The sequence below is a fragment of the Diadema antillarum genome, unplaced genomic scaffold (assembly GCF_040938485.1).
Source record: "Diadema antillarum isolate AM-2024a unplaced genomic scaffold, OU_Dant_1.0 seq00000466_RagTag, whole genome shotgun sequence".
NCBI classification, from domain to species: Eukaryota; Metazoa; Echinodermata; class Echinoidea; order Diadematoida; family Diadematidae; genus Diadema; species Diadema antillarum.
In genome coordinates, this window is record NW_027271436.1 from 1,073,299 (window position 1) to 1,086,695 (window position 13,397).

General features: G+C 37.7%; 1 protein-coding gene across 1 annotated transcript in view; it reads left to right on the forward strand.

The window, feature by feature from the left end:
• Window positions 1-13,397, forward strand: part of LOC139733268 (scavenger receptor cysteine-rich domain-containing protein DMBT1-like) — an 83,472-nt gene that overhangs the window by 8,243 nt on the left and 61,832 nt on the right. The window contains exons 3-8 of the mRNA XM_071644106.1: window positions 5,955-6,284; window positions 6,954-7,145; window positions 8,345-8,371; window positions 9,231-9,512; window positions 9,899-10,174; window positions 13,153-13,285. Of these exons, the coding sequence (XP_071500207.1) occupies window positions 5,955-6,284; window positions 6,954-7,145; window positions 8,345-8,371; window positions 9,231-9,512; window positions 9,899-10,174; window positions 13,153-13,285 (1,240 nt within the window). The remainder of the gene's footprint in view (window positions 1-5,954; window positions 6,285-6,953; window positions 7,146-8,344; window positions 8,372-9,230; window positions 9,513-9,898; window positions 10,175-13,152; window positions 13,286-13,397) is intronic.

Genomic DNA, 13,397 nt, shown 5'->3' on the forward strand with positions numbered 1-13,397 from the left:
AGCCAATCAAAACCAAGGATTTTGCTGAAATTTTCAGAGACTGACAACTTGTCAGCGCTGACTAAATTGATGAACCCCCCCCCCCCCCCCCCAGTTGTATGGTGACGTAGGAGCGATGAACATCTGTGTCAATGCGCAAGAAGTAACTAGGGCGTAAGATAGAAATACAAAAACAACATCGAGCGAGCAAAAATTGGGTGAATTAAAAAAAATAAATGTACAACCAACTCGTTCAATCATTCATATATTATCTAAGATTGAAAAGAAAATGCTTCACATCCAAAATTAATGCTTCACATCCAAAATTAATGACGATTACAAACTGCGCGGAATAATCGCGAACCGCTACGTTTCCAAAATATCGGGTGACGAACATCTCAAGTGATTGGGACACGTAATTCTTTATATTGAGATTACAGTACGAGGAAGTTTCATGTCATTTCGGACATCGACCGTTTTGCTATATACATTAGTTTGTCGAGAAGCTGGCTACCAACGTCTCAATTCTGGCATTTATCGGAATTCTTCGGGGTCTCTCCTTTCTTATCATGTAATATTGCTCTATGCCATGTTTGCTCTTTAACGTCTAAAAGCACAGGATTTCAGTTTATCAGTTGTAGACGGAAGTGACCACACCCATGTGTGTATAGGTCAGTGCTTACATCGTGAACATGTATTTCATGCATAAATGTTCACATGTATAACATGACAATGATACATGTACAAATATAAACACTTTGTGACAAAAGTAAGACATGAATTAGGAAGAGGGGACTTTTCAGTCAATGCAAGTGTGTGAATGGAACAATGCTTTGATTACCTTTGGCTGTTAGGAATTATTAATCATTATTTCTTTATTCTTCTCATCAGATTTCTACAAGAGAGCTGAGAGTGACGATGGTGGTTGACTGTCGACTTTTGCTACTCGTTAGCATCCTTCCCATCGTCATACAACATATTGGTAAGCATTATGGCCTAATTGAAACATAGCGAAGTCATCGATATTACCTGTTGAAAAGAAAAGGATTTCGTGTATCGCTTAAGCTTGTAGCAATTTTTGTTTTTTACACGTTTTCACTTGCAATGTTCTTTCTACTTTGTCGGACACGCTTTAATATTGCAAACTCTCATCAATGACAGGTAGAAAAAATACGCTTTAGAATAGCTGTACTGTTGTGTATATTCATGTGAACGTCATTTTTTTTTTTCTTAGTTCAAACTTGAGTTTATCACGGGGAGTCAATCGTGAAAGTAACTGTTATACATTACTCGAAGGGACTGTTTTATTCTTGTGAAGTATCATTTAGTCATAGTTTAACACAAAACAGACCATACACAGTCGTTTTAAATGACATTGATAATGATGAATGCCTGACGTTTTACATCAACTTTCTTACACGTGTTAACTTTTGTACTATGTAAAAATTAGACTCACTGCTTTTTTTTTTACTTTCTTTCCCTCTTTTTCCCTCTCTCATGACTTTGCTGTATAATCAGATGGCATCCAAATGACACTCAATGTATCCAACCCTCTCCCGGCTAACCAAGAGGTAACGGCTATGTGTTCGGCAGAAGAAGTGTATGGTTCCTACGAGCTGGCTTGGTATTTGAACGGCGTCCAATTAACGGATGGCGTTACCACCACCCCCACGGTGAATCGAGTTGGCCTGCTGTTATAGGGAGTTTGGAGAGTTTTATCCTCACCCGAGTGGAAATCCTTTCTTTGACTTAAGGATAGTTTTCATTTCCAGATGCACAAAATACGGCATTAGTTTGGCAATTTGGGAGGAGATTGGCTAGAAATAAGAACATTTTGGTGACCATTTTCTAGTCATTTTCTGCCCATCCGGCCCGCTCTGTGTTCATGGAACAGCGCCAAAATCTACTTCGTTGTCCTTCGACATCGTGACGTCAGATGACGTAGATGACTTTCGATAATCTGAGGGGAAAGTATTGCTGTTATACGGCGAGTACGAAGTGTGCTCTAATGTGTAAAATAATGATGCAAAGAGACGAACAAACAGATACAGAGAAACACACACACACACACACACACACACACACACACACACACATAGGCCCTATATATCGGTACAAAACACATTTGTATGTCTGCCTTACCGGGATAAGTCGCAGTGATTAAAACTGTAACAGTTGCCCCTTTCAAAAAATCAGACTTCATCAGCCTTTCGTGGAACTTGGTATTATATTCATGTATAATGCTCACACACACACACACACACACACTTACATATGTATACATCTCAGGAGAACTTGATGGATATTTTGATGGATATAACATGTTCATTACCTATTCGAAAGGATTACAGTGAGGCAGGTGTTTTGCCTCACTTATGATAACGCAGGTTCGCGGCATACCTTCCATTCATTTTGCCAATAATTCGAAACAGCTATATGCATTATTAGATATATCATGGTTTATCACAATATTTATGTTACTTTGTTATTGTCATAATCATCGAACCTTAAGTTCATATAAAATATATATCTTATACATATACATAATTTATATTGACTAATATCACATATCGATAAATTCAAAGTAACAAACTTTCATGACAGTTCCACATTTTTAGGTCAGAAATGAAATTGTCAACTAGACTGAAAAAAAAGGAGAATGTATCCTTTACAAAACAGGTAAAGCTGCTCAAAAAAAGCACACAACGGAGTTACTTCAGCTGACTGTTCTGCCCAAAGATTGCAATAAACACATTTATGAGACTGGGTTTGAGATCTCAATCATGATGAAAAAGATACGTGATGAATCACAGTATGTGAGTCATATGATTTGAAAAGAAACATAGTTCACTGGATTCCTTCCAGATATAATATGATGACGTCATGCCACTTTCGTCTCGGGACGGAAGTCAACCTTTCACCTAGTGCGGTAGTTCGTACATTTTCATCCAAATAGCGTCATGAAATGTAAAATTTTATTGATTTCTAAGCAGATATGATGAAACTACAATGTCTAAAGAAGTCGATAGCCATATGCTGAGAATTTTACCTGCCTCGAAAGTTCAGTAAAACAGAGAAAAGCAAGACGCTCACCGTCGATATGTCTGAGATGCTAGTGGGAAGATTATTTGTCGTACTCAACGGACTCACTAAGGTTTAACAGAGTGCCCGTCAAAAATTATAAATCACGTTTACACGAAAATATCACAAATTCAATAAATCATTTTCATTTTCGGATGATACACATGATACTCTAATCAGAAATGAATAAACGGTTTCTAAGCTAAATTCATTTTGTATGCTATAGCGTAGGCACCGTTTTCTTCCCTTACTTTGCTGTTACAATACGGCTGGTATTGTACATGCCAAAATGGCGCACAGAACATACGTTCCTATGCCATATCGCCGTTCACTCCTCACAGCTTATAAATGTCATCTATCATCGCCATGATCTAAATCCTAACGTCACTTCTTCCTCGTTCCTGTATCCATCTATATTAAAACTAGATAGCGTTCGTACCCTCCAGGACTGTGATAGTGCCGACAGAACACATCAAAAGAATTTCACACTGAATTTCTGACGATTTACACGAGCGTGAACGGATGTGAACTTTGACCGAATTACTATCTCATTTGCGAACACGTCATTATTATCTGCTATATAAGGACCCGTTTACAACCAGGTTTAGCGATATGAAGTGCATATACAATCCTCTTCAATCTTTGGCAGGGCTCATTCACTTACCTTGAATTGCTAAGACTCCAAAAGGAAAAATGCTGTCAACAGTAACGCCACATATCCGAAGATGGCAGAAGGAAGAATAAATCCCAATAACAGCGGTCTACCTAAGGGTATTGTAGGTAAACCGACATAAATCTCGTTGACAGGTTTTCATCTTCATAAATCAATACACGTTCCTTATAAGCTTTAAATGTACTGAATAGGTAATAATCTTTGTCTAAATATGCTTTACAGGAGTTCTGGAAACGATCAAACGACTACTGAGTGGGATTTATTTCTTCCCACGCTTAATGTAGCAGGTTTATACCTCTCTGCGGACAACGAAAACTAACGTCCTATAATGTTATTTCAGCCGAGATTTTCCGTTTTCTAAACAACCCCACCGACCGACCAGATGTTTATCTGAGGGAAAACATGTTCTAGGTGTTTACAAGCGACAACTAGCTAATTTGAATAAAGCAACGTTTTGGAATTTTCACAAGTTTACCGAACCTAACGTGTAAGAAGAGTTTAAGCTTTATATGGTTTTGACAGTGACATCTGTAACCCTTCACCTCGTATCCTAAGCAGCAAACCATTTCTCAGTAAAAAAGAATAACTTACTTGTATTATTTGAAATCATCCTGATGACGTATTAGAACAAGACGTAATATGTCGAGTATTTGCTTCAACTTGTGCTGAGATGCCTCGGAAAAGAAGTAATCGGTACGTCTAGCTCGACTTTTCGAGTTACAATCTAGCATAGGACGGAAATACTATGTAGAATGTGTGTTAACGGACAGCCTAAGGATATAGCCTAGGTTGGTCCTTCAAAAAATGAATGGTTCCCGTAATCGAGAGTTCTTATTATAACTAGAAAAGGATTATTTTTAATAATTCATATTAATACATGCAAGTTAAATATGCCCATGGAAGGATGTACTTTTGGATGTTTTCCCCGTGATATGCAGGGTGTAGTTTCTGCCCCGTTAGCCAATGCGTTACTATATACCACAGTGTCAGGCGTGGAAATCTGAAGTTATTATGTTCATAAATCTCCAATAAAGTAATGTAAATTGACAGAACTGTTTGACAATATCTTCCTGTCTTGATGGAACGTCTTTGTAATATAGGCTACTGATGTGAGAATGCGATCGTTTTCACAGAGATAACAAAGGAAAAGGATTTAGTGGTCCATAAAGTGAGATGAAGTAGAATGAAGTACTCAATGACATTGACGAGGACGGAAATAAGTAAATGGGAGAGCAGTTCCTAGTGAAGTGTAATGCGTAGAAACATTACATATCGTATTTGTTGAAAGCGCATTTGTTCATTTACCTGAATGATATCTTCCCAAAAACTGCTAAACATCTGCATCTTATCGCTGGTATTCAAACACCAAGATGATTCAGCCCCGAAAATATGATTTATTTTTCAGTAGAGACGAGAGCAGACTTTGCCTGTTATACAGCGGTAATCCTAATACCGTACTGCTGTAGGCACGCACTGCACGAAAGTCTGTGACGGTAAAACCGGTAAGCAAACAAGCACTCTGCTGGATTTGGTCCAAAATAACCTCAATCCATAAAAAATAATCTCATCCAGTGATCGAATCCTGCTCGAATATATGTACGCACATGATTTCTTTTGTCATGGCTAATTCTACTACAATGATCGATTCAGTGCTTAATTACGTCGATGTAGGGCAACTTGTCAATTAGTTGCAATAAAAACAACTCGACGGAAGAATTTCATCACTTTGAATACATTTATTTTTTCCTCTTTTTTTACAGGCTGTTCCTTGAAAATACAATGTAAAAAACAAAAGTGATGTACAACAAAACGATACCACTTCATCAATGTTGTTCGGTCTCCTGATTTGATCAGTGCAGTTAAAGACATAATAAAAAGTAATTTTGAAATCTCCGATCGACGTATCGAAATACAAAGAATTGTTCATATATGATTTTTCATCTTTTCTTTTTAATCAGATACGAATTTCCTCGACGTCTCATACCAGAAGTATAGAACTTGTTGGTATCTACGTTGATTTGCATTGCTGCTATCCTAGATTTTCAAAAGTTAACGGAAGCTCGTGTAGGAAAGTTTTGAGCTGGTTGATGGCTTTTTCTTCGTGCTGTCACGAATGATATGAAAATCTTCGACAGTGAATACACGCATGCTTTACGTTCTCCCTGCTGAAAATACTTTATAATGACGTTGTTGTTGTTGTTTTTTTTAATCTCATCTCCAGTGAGACTGGTAGGAGGGGGAGACGAGAAAGAAGGTCGAGTCGAGATAGAGTGCGATGGGATTTCGGGTACAGTGTGTGACTATGGCTGGAGTATAGAAGGAGCTCATGTAGTTTGCAGGCAGCTCGGCTACCCGAGGGCTTCGGCACACTGCAGACGTGCTCACTTCGGACAGGGCACGGGACCAGTGTGGCTCGACTACGGAGTTTACTGTCCCACGGGAAATGAGAATTCTCTACTGGAGTGCTACAGACTTCCCTGGGGTTGTAGGCGCCAGGGTGATAGCGGATGTCCTCATAGCTATGATGTTGGTGTAAGATGCGAAGGAGAGAGTAAGTGAATGAGAATTTTTTTTTATCTATTTCAATTTGCTAAAATAACTCTGTAAGATTTCGGAAAACTTGGCCGTTTGTCCATTCTAACAAAGCAATGGTATCTATTAGCAAAATCTTCATTGACATTTTACAGAGAAGAGTATGTCCAGGAATCAATTTCTTCTCAAAATCAGGATTATTACTCAAGGGATGACAGCACTTTAATGACAGAAATGTACAATCCCATAGTCTCATCCCAAGGTGTATTTTAATGCAGTTTCAAGCATTCTTAAGGACACATCAATTTTACTCGTAGGCATTCATACATTTTGCTGCAGACTCTCCTTCTTTGTGACTCGTCCTTTCTAGCGGAAGCACACTGGTCGTTGGAATATAAAGAATAATTATTTTATGTTTCTCTTTGTGCTCAAATCTCTGGACAAAGTTTGAAGGGAAATTCACATATTCGTTTGTGAAAATATTTGGACCTAAATCAGTGGTGGATCTAGAGAGGGGCGCACCGGGCGCCCCCTTTTTTTCGTTAAAACAAAAGAAATAAAAAGAAAATATGGGGGGGGGGGGCGTGCGACCCCCTTTAATTTTGTGAAGGCGCCCCCCTTCACAGAATTCCTGGATTCGCCCCTGTAAATCACAGCGTGTTTCGTACCTTTTCGTACTTCTCCCAAGAAAATGAAACCGCCATTGCGGAGCGGTATGCGGACAGCCGACGCAAACTGGGTTTGGCCTACGGCTTTACACAATCCGTCTATTACGACATAAGGAGTGAGCTCGTGTTGCCATCTTCCTCAGTAAACAACGGAGATGTTCTACAATGTCACGTGCTTGGCCTCGTACGGTCAGAGAGGCTACAGTTGTCAGGTGAGTCAATTGTGTACCACATACTAGTATTAAACGCCATCATCATTTTTCTCTTTTTTTTAAACTGGTTGACCAAACGAATTCAATGTTTTGTGGATTTGATAAACGTGAACTTGGAAACAGGTAAAATACCTGATATGGTCATTAAACTGATCACACGGATGACCATATCCGTTTTCAAGTTGATACTCAAGATGTTCCCAGTTCTCCACTCATTCATAATCAATATTTAACCCTTTACGTGCAAAGGCAATTTGACTTACATGGCAAGCATCTTTTTATCAGCCTTCCGTAATCCTTCTTAAAACTTGACCGCAGTTGCAGATTAGCACTCGGGTGTAGAAATCAGCCTCAATCTAAAAAGAAGATCATGGTGACACAGTAAGTAACCTTCAATCTTTGGCAATTAATTTCAAGACATCTATACTAAACGGAGAAGAAAGCACTCCGGCGTACATGCGTGCAGTGAAAAATTGCAGCAAGGGTTAAAGGTAAACACTCGACGCTGTTTACGTATTCGATGTGGACGTAAACACGCAAAACAGACACGCACTCTTGCAATGTCAAATCACATTATAAATGGGTTTAAAAATAGATATTATGCGACCTTCTACAATATCAACTATCAAGAATCTCCACTCTAAATCGATGGAGAATCTACACACCTTGAAAGGCGTGAAAGACAAAAATCATTTATCAACGTACCATTTTCCATTTAATGCATTTTTCCTTACTAACGATAAACTGGTGAGAATTCAAAAATGTCGTTACATTATGAGTGTTAAAATATTTTCTTTATTTCATTTTGCCTTTCCTTCCTGAGAATATTTCGTTTGAAAGAAGTGTACTAATAAAAACCTCTTATATACTTTTCTGTAACTAAATAATATTTTAGTTTTGAAGTTATGGAACTATTTCGATGGTTTTGAAACTCAGATAAATATTGTTTTATAAGATACAAACGACACGCTCATAGCGGGGCTGGCAGGAAAGTTATCAAGTTAGAGAAAAAGAAAGAAAATAACCACACCACGGTTAAAGTGTTGTTGTTGTTTTTTATTACTTTTTTCGAATACATGTAGCGTGAATCGTACTCTACAACACTTCCATATTTTGAACCTCTACTCACGCTGGCTAAAATCTAACTACACTATGTACTATTATCGCCTCTCTTTATTCCATATCTGGACTTCAAACAGGGTCTGGAGGTGGTTCGTGTGATGGAGGTAATTGTAATATTTCTTGTGTAAAAGTTTTCTGGCATAACGTCACTCAGCCTCAATGACAGAATAGAATCCCCGACCGTTGTTGTTGCTGACACTGTTTCTTTATAAAGACTCCCAGGAATTCTGTAGTGGAACGTTATGAATTATGAAAAGAAATGAATATTTCTAAATCCCTGATACTATCCTGATGTCATAAAATCCCCTTACCGAACTCGATTCTTTGAAGAAGGAATAAATATTGTATTTCACTCAATCACATTGTATTTTAGAGCATCAGTCAATAAAGTTCTAAAATCGCCAATATTATTCATGTTTCTATACCCTCGGTTTTTTTTTCTATCATAGTCAACTTTGTCTTGAATGCCTCACACTATATGACTAATGTCTCGTAATTTTCAGACAAACAACGTTCCGGCAACGTAGTTCTACATGTTTTTAATGGGGAATGCCATTCGTGGTTATTTTCGTGTACTATATGAAATCTGCGGTATTTTTCAGAAATCGATATATTTTTCTTTAAATTGTCCAACATCGAATATTATTGGGATTTCATTAGGATCTTTGAGTGTAGGTGACGATATATTTTATGACCTAATATCTTGTAATAAGTTCATACCATGAGCAATCTGATAACAATTCTACTTGCTATGAAGTTCATAATAACAATTTGGGGCCTAATTCTGTTGAATAAGATCTAACATTTCTGTTGTAAAAGCTAGAAAAATACTATGAACACGTGTTTTTTGTGTTTGTTTGTTTTTTGTTTTAGTATGATATGCCAAGCTTCGCTTGATTTCAAACAGAATTGTGGAAACTTGCTAAATTATCTTCCACAACGATCCACTTTTTCGTCTCGTAGATGGCGTTCAGCCCAATGCCGGCATCTTGTCTATTGAGACTACGGAGATCAGAGGCGAGGATAATGTTGTGAGTCTTTTCATCGTGTGTCATGTAAACGTCACTGCCCAGCCGTCTCCTCCAATCCACACGTATATCATCTCTGCTGACAACGTCAACATTTCGTCATCAAGCTCCGCCTCCACCCTCTTTGCGCCACGCCCAAATAAATGCATCGATATCACGTGTTCAGGAACGAATGGACATGGCGCCACATCGGCGGGGCTGGAACATTGTCCGAAAGGTAAATTTCACGTATTCGCCGTCAGTACTAATCTGTTATGAAAAAAGTTATGAAAACAAATAAACAAATAAATAAATAAATGCTTACAATATGTTAACAATTGATAAATATCCAGTTTGTTTTTTGCAATATTTCGAAAATAGATTAGTGTATTTTTTTCTCAAATTTCTCATCTGTATTTTAAGTTTTGTCCAATGCAAGAATATTGGCTTATGCAATCTAACATGGTCTTTTATTACATACAATATCTGCTGTAATTCAGTCCCTTTACCGACGGAGATAATAAAACAATGCTAGCGCGATGAATGAAAAAAAAATCCTATCCGTGATTACGTAATATTATCAGTCGACGTAAACCTTTTGTATTGTCATTTTACTCACGTTAGATCGACCTGCACCAGGTATCATATCAATCTATTACCAAACCCTGGAGTGGGAGGACCAGACAATTCTCAACATCACGTGTCACGTGAATCCAGCCGACCAGCCTTTCCCGCCAATCAACACATTTACGATCACAGCTGACGATCATGTGATATCGTCTGACGCACCTTCAGCGACCTTTGAACTCTCGTCTGCGACATGTATCACTGTTTCCTGTATGGGTTCAAACGACTTTGGAGAAACTTTCAGAAGTGATGATTATTGTCCTCCAGATTCAGGTACGTCTTTATGTTTGTTTGGTTGTTTGTTTGTTTGTTTTTGTTTTTTGATCGGATTTTTCGTTTAGATTCAGATTCAGATTCAAGTTTATTTCGTTTCTCGACAGTAAAAAAATAACATAACATACATCACTCTTTCTTCAGTGATAAGAATCGTACCAACAAAAAACAAACAAACAAACAAACAAACAAACAATCAAAGTGAGTTTAACAGAGTAAAATAGTACTTGTATGCTTGCAGTAAAGATACATTTCAATGCCTGAAGTAAATTAAAGTAAAGTAAAGTTGAATATCAACGTACACAAGGCGAAAAACGGAGGGACCCACTGAAAAGACGAAGCTTGTAGAGTGTGGGCCCCTCAGGAGAGAAAGAATCATTGAAATTATTGGTAATAATTATCGGCATCAGGACAGCAACGAAAATATCTGAAGCAACAACAGCGAAAATAGTTGTAACAGCAGAGAAAAAAAAGAGGAAAAAATGTTTAAAAACATTGACAAAATAGAATTAGAAATGGAAGCCCATAAAGAGTCAGACAGAAAAGGAAGAAAAACACAAAATGACAACATTAACATATAAACGAACATAAAACGACACTGGGACATCGACGAGGCTAAAAAACCCGCAAAAGACAGACTACGACAGGAAGTAAGACTAGCACAACGGAGATAACGATACACGAGGGCTGGACGATGGAAAACAAAAACAAGACAGAGACAAGACCGGACGGAAAAAAAAATAACAATCCCTCATTGTATAAGCGTATAGAGTGCAGATCCCGAAGAAAAATCCATCAACTGCATGACTAACTTAACCCAAAACTTTATTCACGAACTTGGCGGTGGTCAGCTAGTACGAGCGACAATGTGTAAGCAACTATGCGGATTTTATGAAAGGGGTATCAAAATGAATAACGTGTAAAACTAATCCGATTCATGACAAATGTTATTGTAAAATCGCAAAAGATAGGCTTTTAATTTTCTTTGAAATGAATACAAAGAGGGAGCTGTTTTTATATCGTGGTTCAGAGAATTCCAATAGTTTGGACCAGTGTAGATAAATGAATTTTTCCCTAAAATTGTTCGGAAAAAAGGTAAATGAAATTCATTTGAACGTCGGGTGGGATAGGAGTGAAATGATTGGTTTTTAAGGAACATTGAATCAAAAATAGATGGAAGTGAACTGTTATTAAACATGTACATAAATTGACCTAAGTTCAATAAAAACAACTCATTTATTTTTAGTAGCTTATTAGACGCAAACAGTAAATTTGTATGTGAACGTGTAGGAGAATGACAAATAATACGGAGGGCTTTTTTCTGCAGTAACAACACTCTATTCAAGAGGGTCTGATGAGTATTACCCCAAGCCAAAATTCCATAATTCAAATAAGGCAGTATCAAAGTGGAGTATAACATGAGTAATGACTTTTGAGGAATATAAAATTTCAATCTGTTCAAAACACCTATATTACGTGAAATAATTTTACATATATGATCAATATGTGTTTTCCAAGACAGTTTATTGTCAACAATTATACCAAGAAATTTAAAATCTAATACACTTTCTAAATTAATATCATCTAAAACTATGTTAGAATTTAGTGCTTCGACAGTATTACTGAAAAGCATATATTTTGTTTTTTGAACATTCAATGATAATTTATTAGCCCTGACCCAATTAGTAACTTTTAACAGTTCTGTGTTAACTTTTTGGACTAAAATATCAACATCGTTGTGAGAAAAAATAACAGTGGTATCATCTGCAAAATGAATAAAATGACTGAAATGGGATAAACAAAATTTGATCACTTCACACAAATATAATAATTATGCGCATACAAAATTACTTTTGTAGTTATTTTTCATATTATAGTCAGTATAGTCTTTATCTTTATTATTGTTGTTATTATATTGTTATTAAATACATAATTCTGAAAATAGAAAAATACCCTGTTGGCAACTTTGTACAACATTCCTTCAGTGACTAACAATGTGAAATGACGTACCATAGCTGCTTGGGCATTTGGCAAGCTGAAAAGTACTAACTATTAGTGGACCAACCAAATTATCACCAGATCACTCAAAGTGAAATTCTACAAAGCACCCATCCTTCCTTTTGCCATCTACGGTGTTGTCTTGGATACTGCGCCAACCTGACCAATGTCAATCAGACACCTTCGAAATGAGATTCTTGGTGTGAGTCTCATTGACATGATAAGGAAAGAGGAAATTAGGCAGAGGATTCATCTTACCAACACCATCTGTGATGAAGTAACCAAAATGAGCCTGAAATGGTTTGGGCAAGTAGTTCGTATGCCCTCACATAGGATCCCATTCCAAGCCTTCAAGAATGATTTTCTCGAAAGAAAAGGAAAGAAAGAAAAGACCACCAGTACGTCCTCCGGCCCGCTTGAGAGACCAAATCGAATAAGACTTGGACATTCCCCTAATACAGGCTGACCATCAAGCCTAGGGAAGACCAAACTGGAGAAAGATCACTCAAAGGAGATCAGAGGGACATACAATAAGTACTGTACTAAGCTATTAAGTCAAGTCAAGTCAGTAGGCTCATTTGCTTCATTCTCACTGGAATCTATTCTTTTCCTTCTTTTTCTTTTACCTCCGGGTCAAGTGTGGTATAGTGGATGGCACATCTTGCCAAAACATATGAACCCATGCACGACCAGGGCGAAATTCCATCTCAAGATTTGAAAATGTTGGCGAGAATATGTCTTATGTTTGTAACGCGTTTTTCGGTTAGCATGTCTGTCCATTGTAATTGTCACCGCGTAAATGGTCATAAGTTTTGTTTTTTGTTTGGTTTGTGTCGTTGTCGTTCTTTCCCTATCAGGGTACGTTTTACATATGGGCGAAATATCTTGCCCAGACGTGACAAGCAGCTACACACCCATCCCTCTATTTTATACCGCGACGGACAAAATAATGATCTCACCGATTTCTGCTTTCCAAACAGTGGGCCCCACGGCCGGTCCTCGTCTGGGTGCATTACAGCGGTCGTCGACCACGTACTCGCTCCTCATCGTCATTTTCGTTCTCTCAGTCGCCACCTGCGCCATCGTCTTCATGAAGAGAAGGGAGACAGCCGCGTATTGATTGGAGATTAAAGGTATTCGCTAGGACCTTATTTTTATCTAATTATTCAAAGTGTTATTCGGTTGATGATAAACACAATCCAGTCGATCATTTATGTGCTTGTGA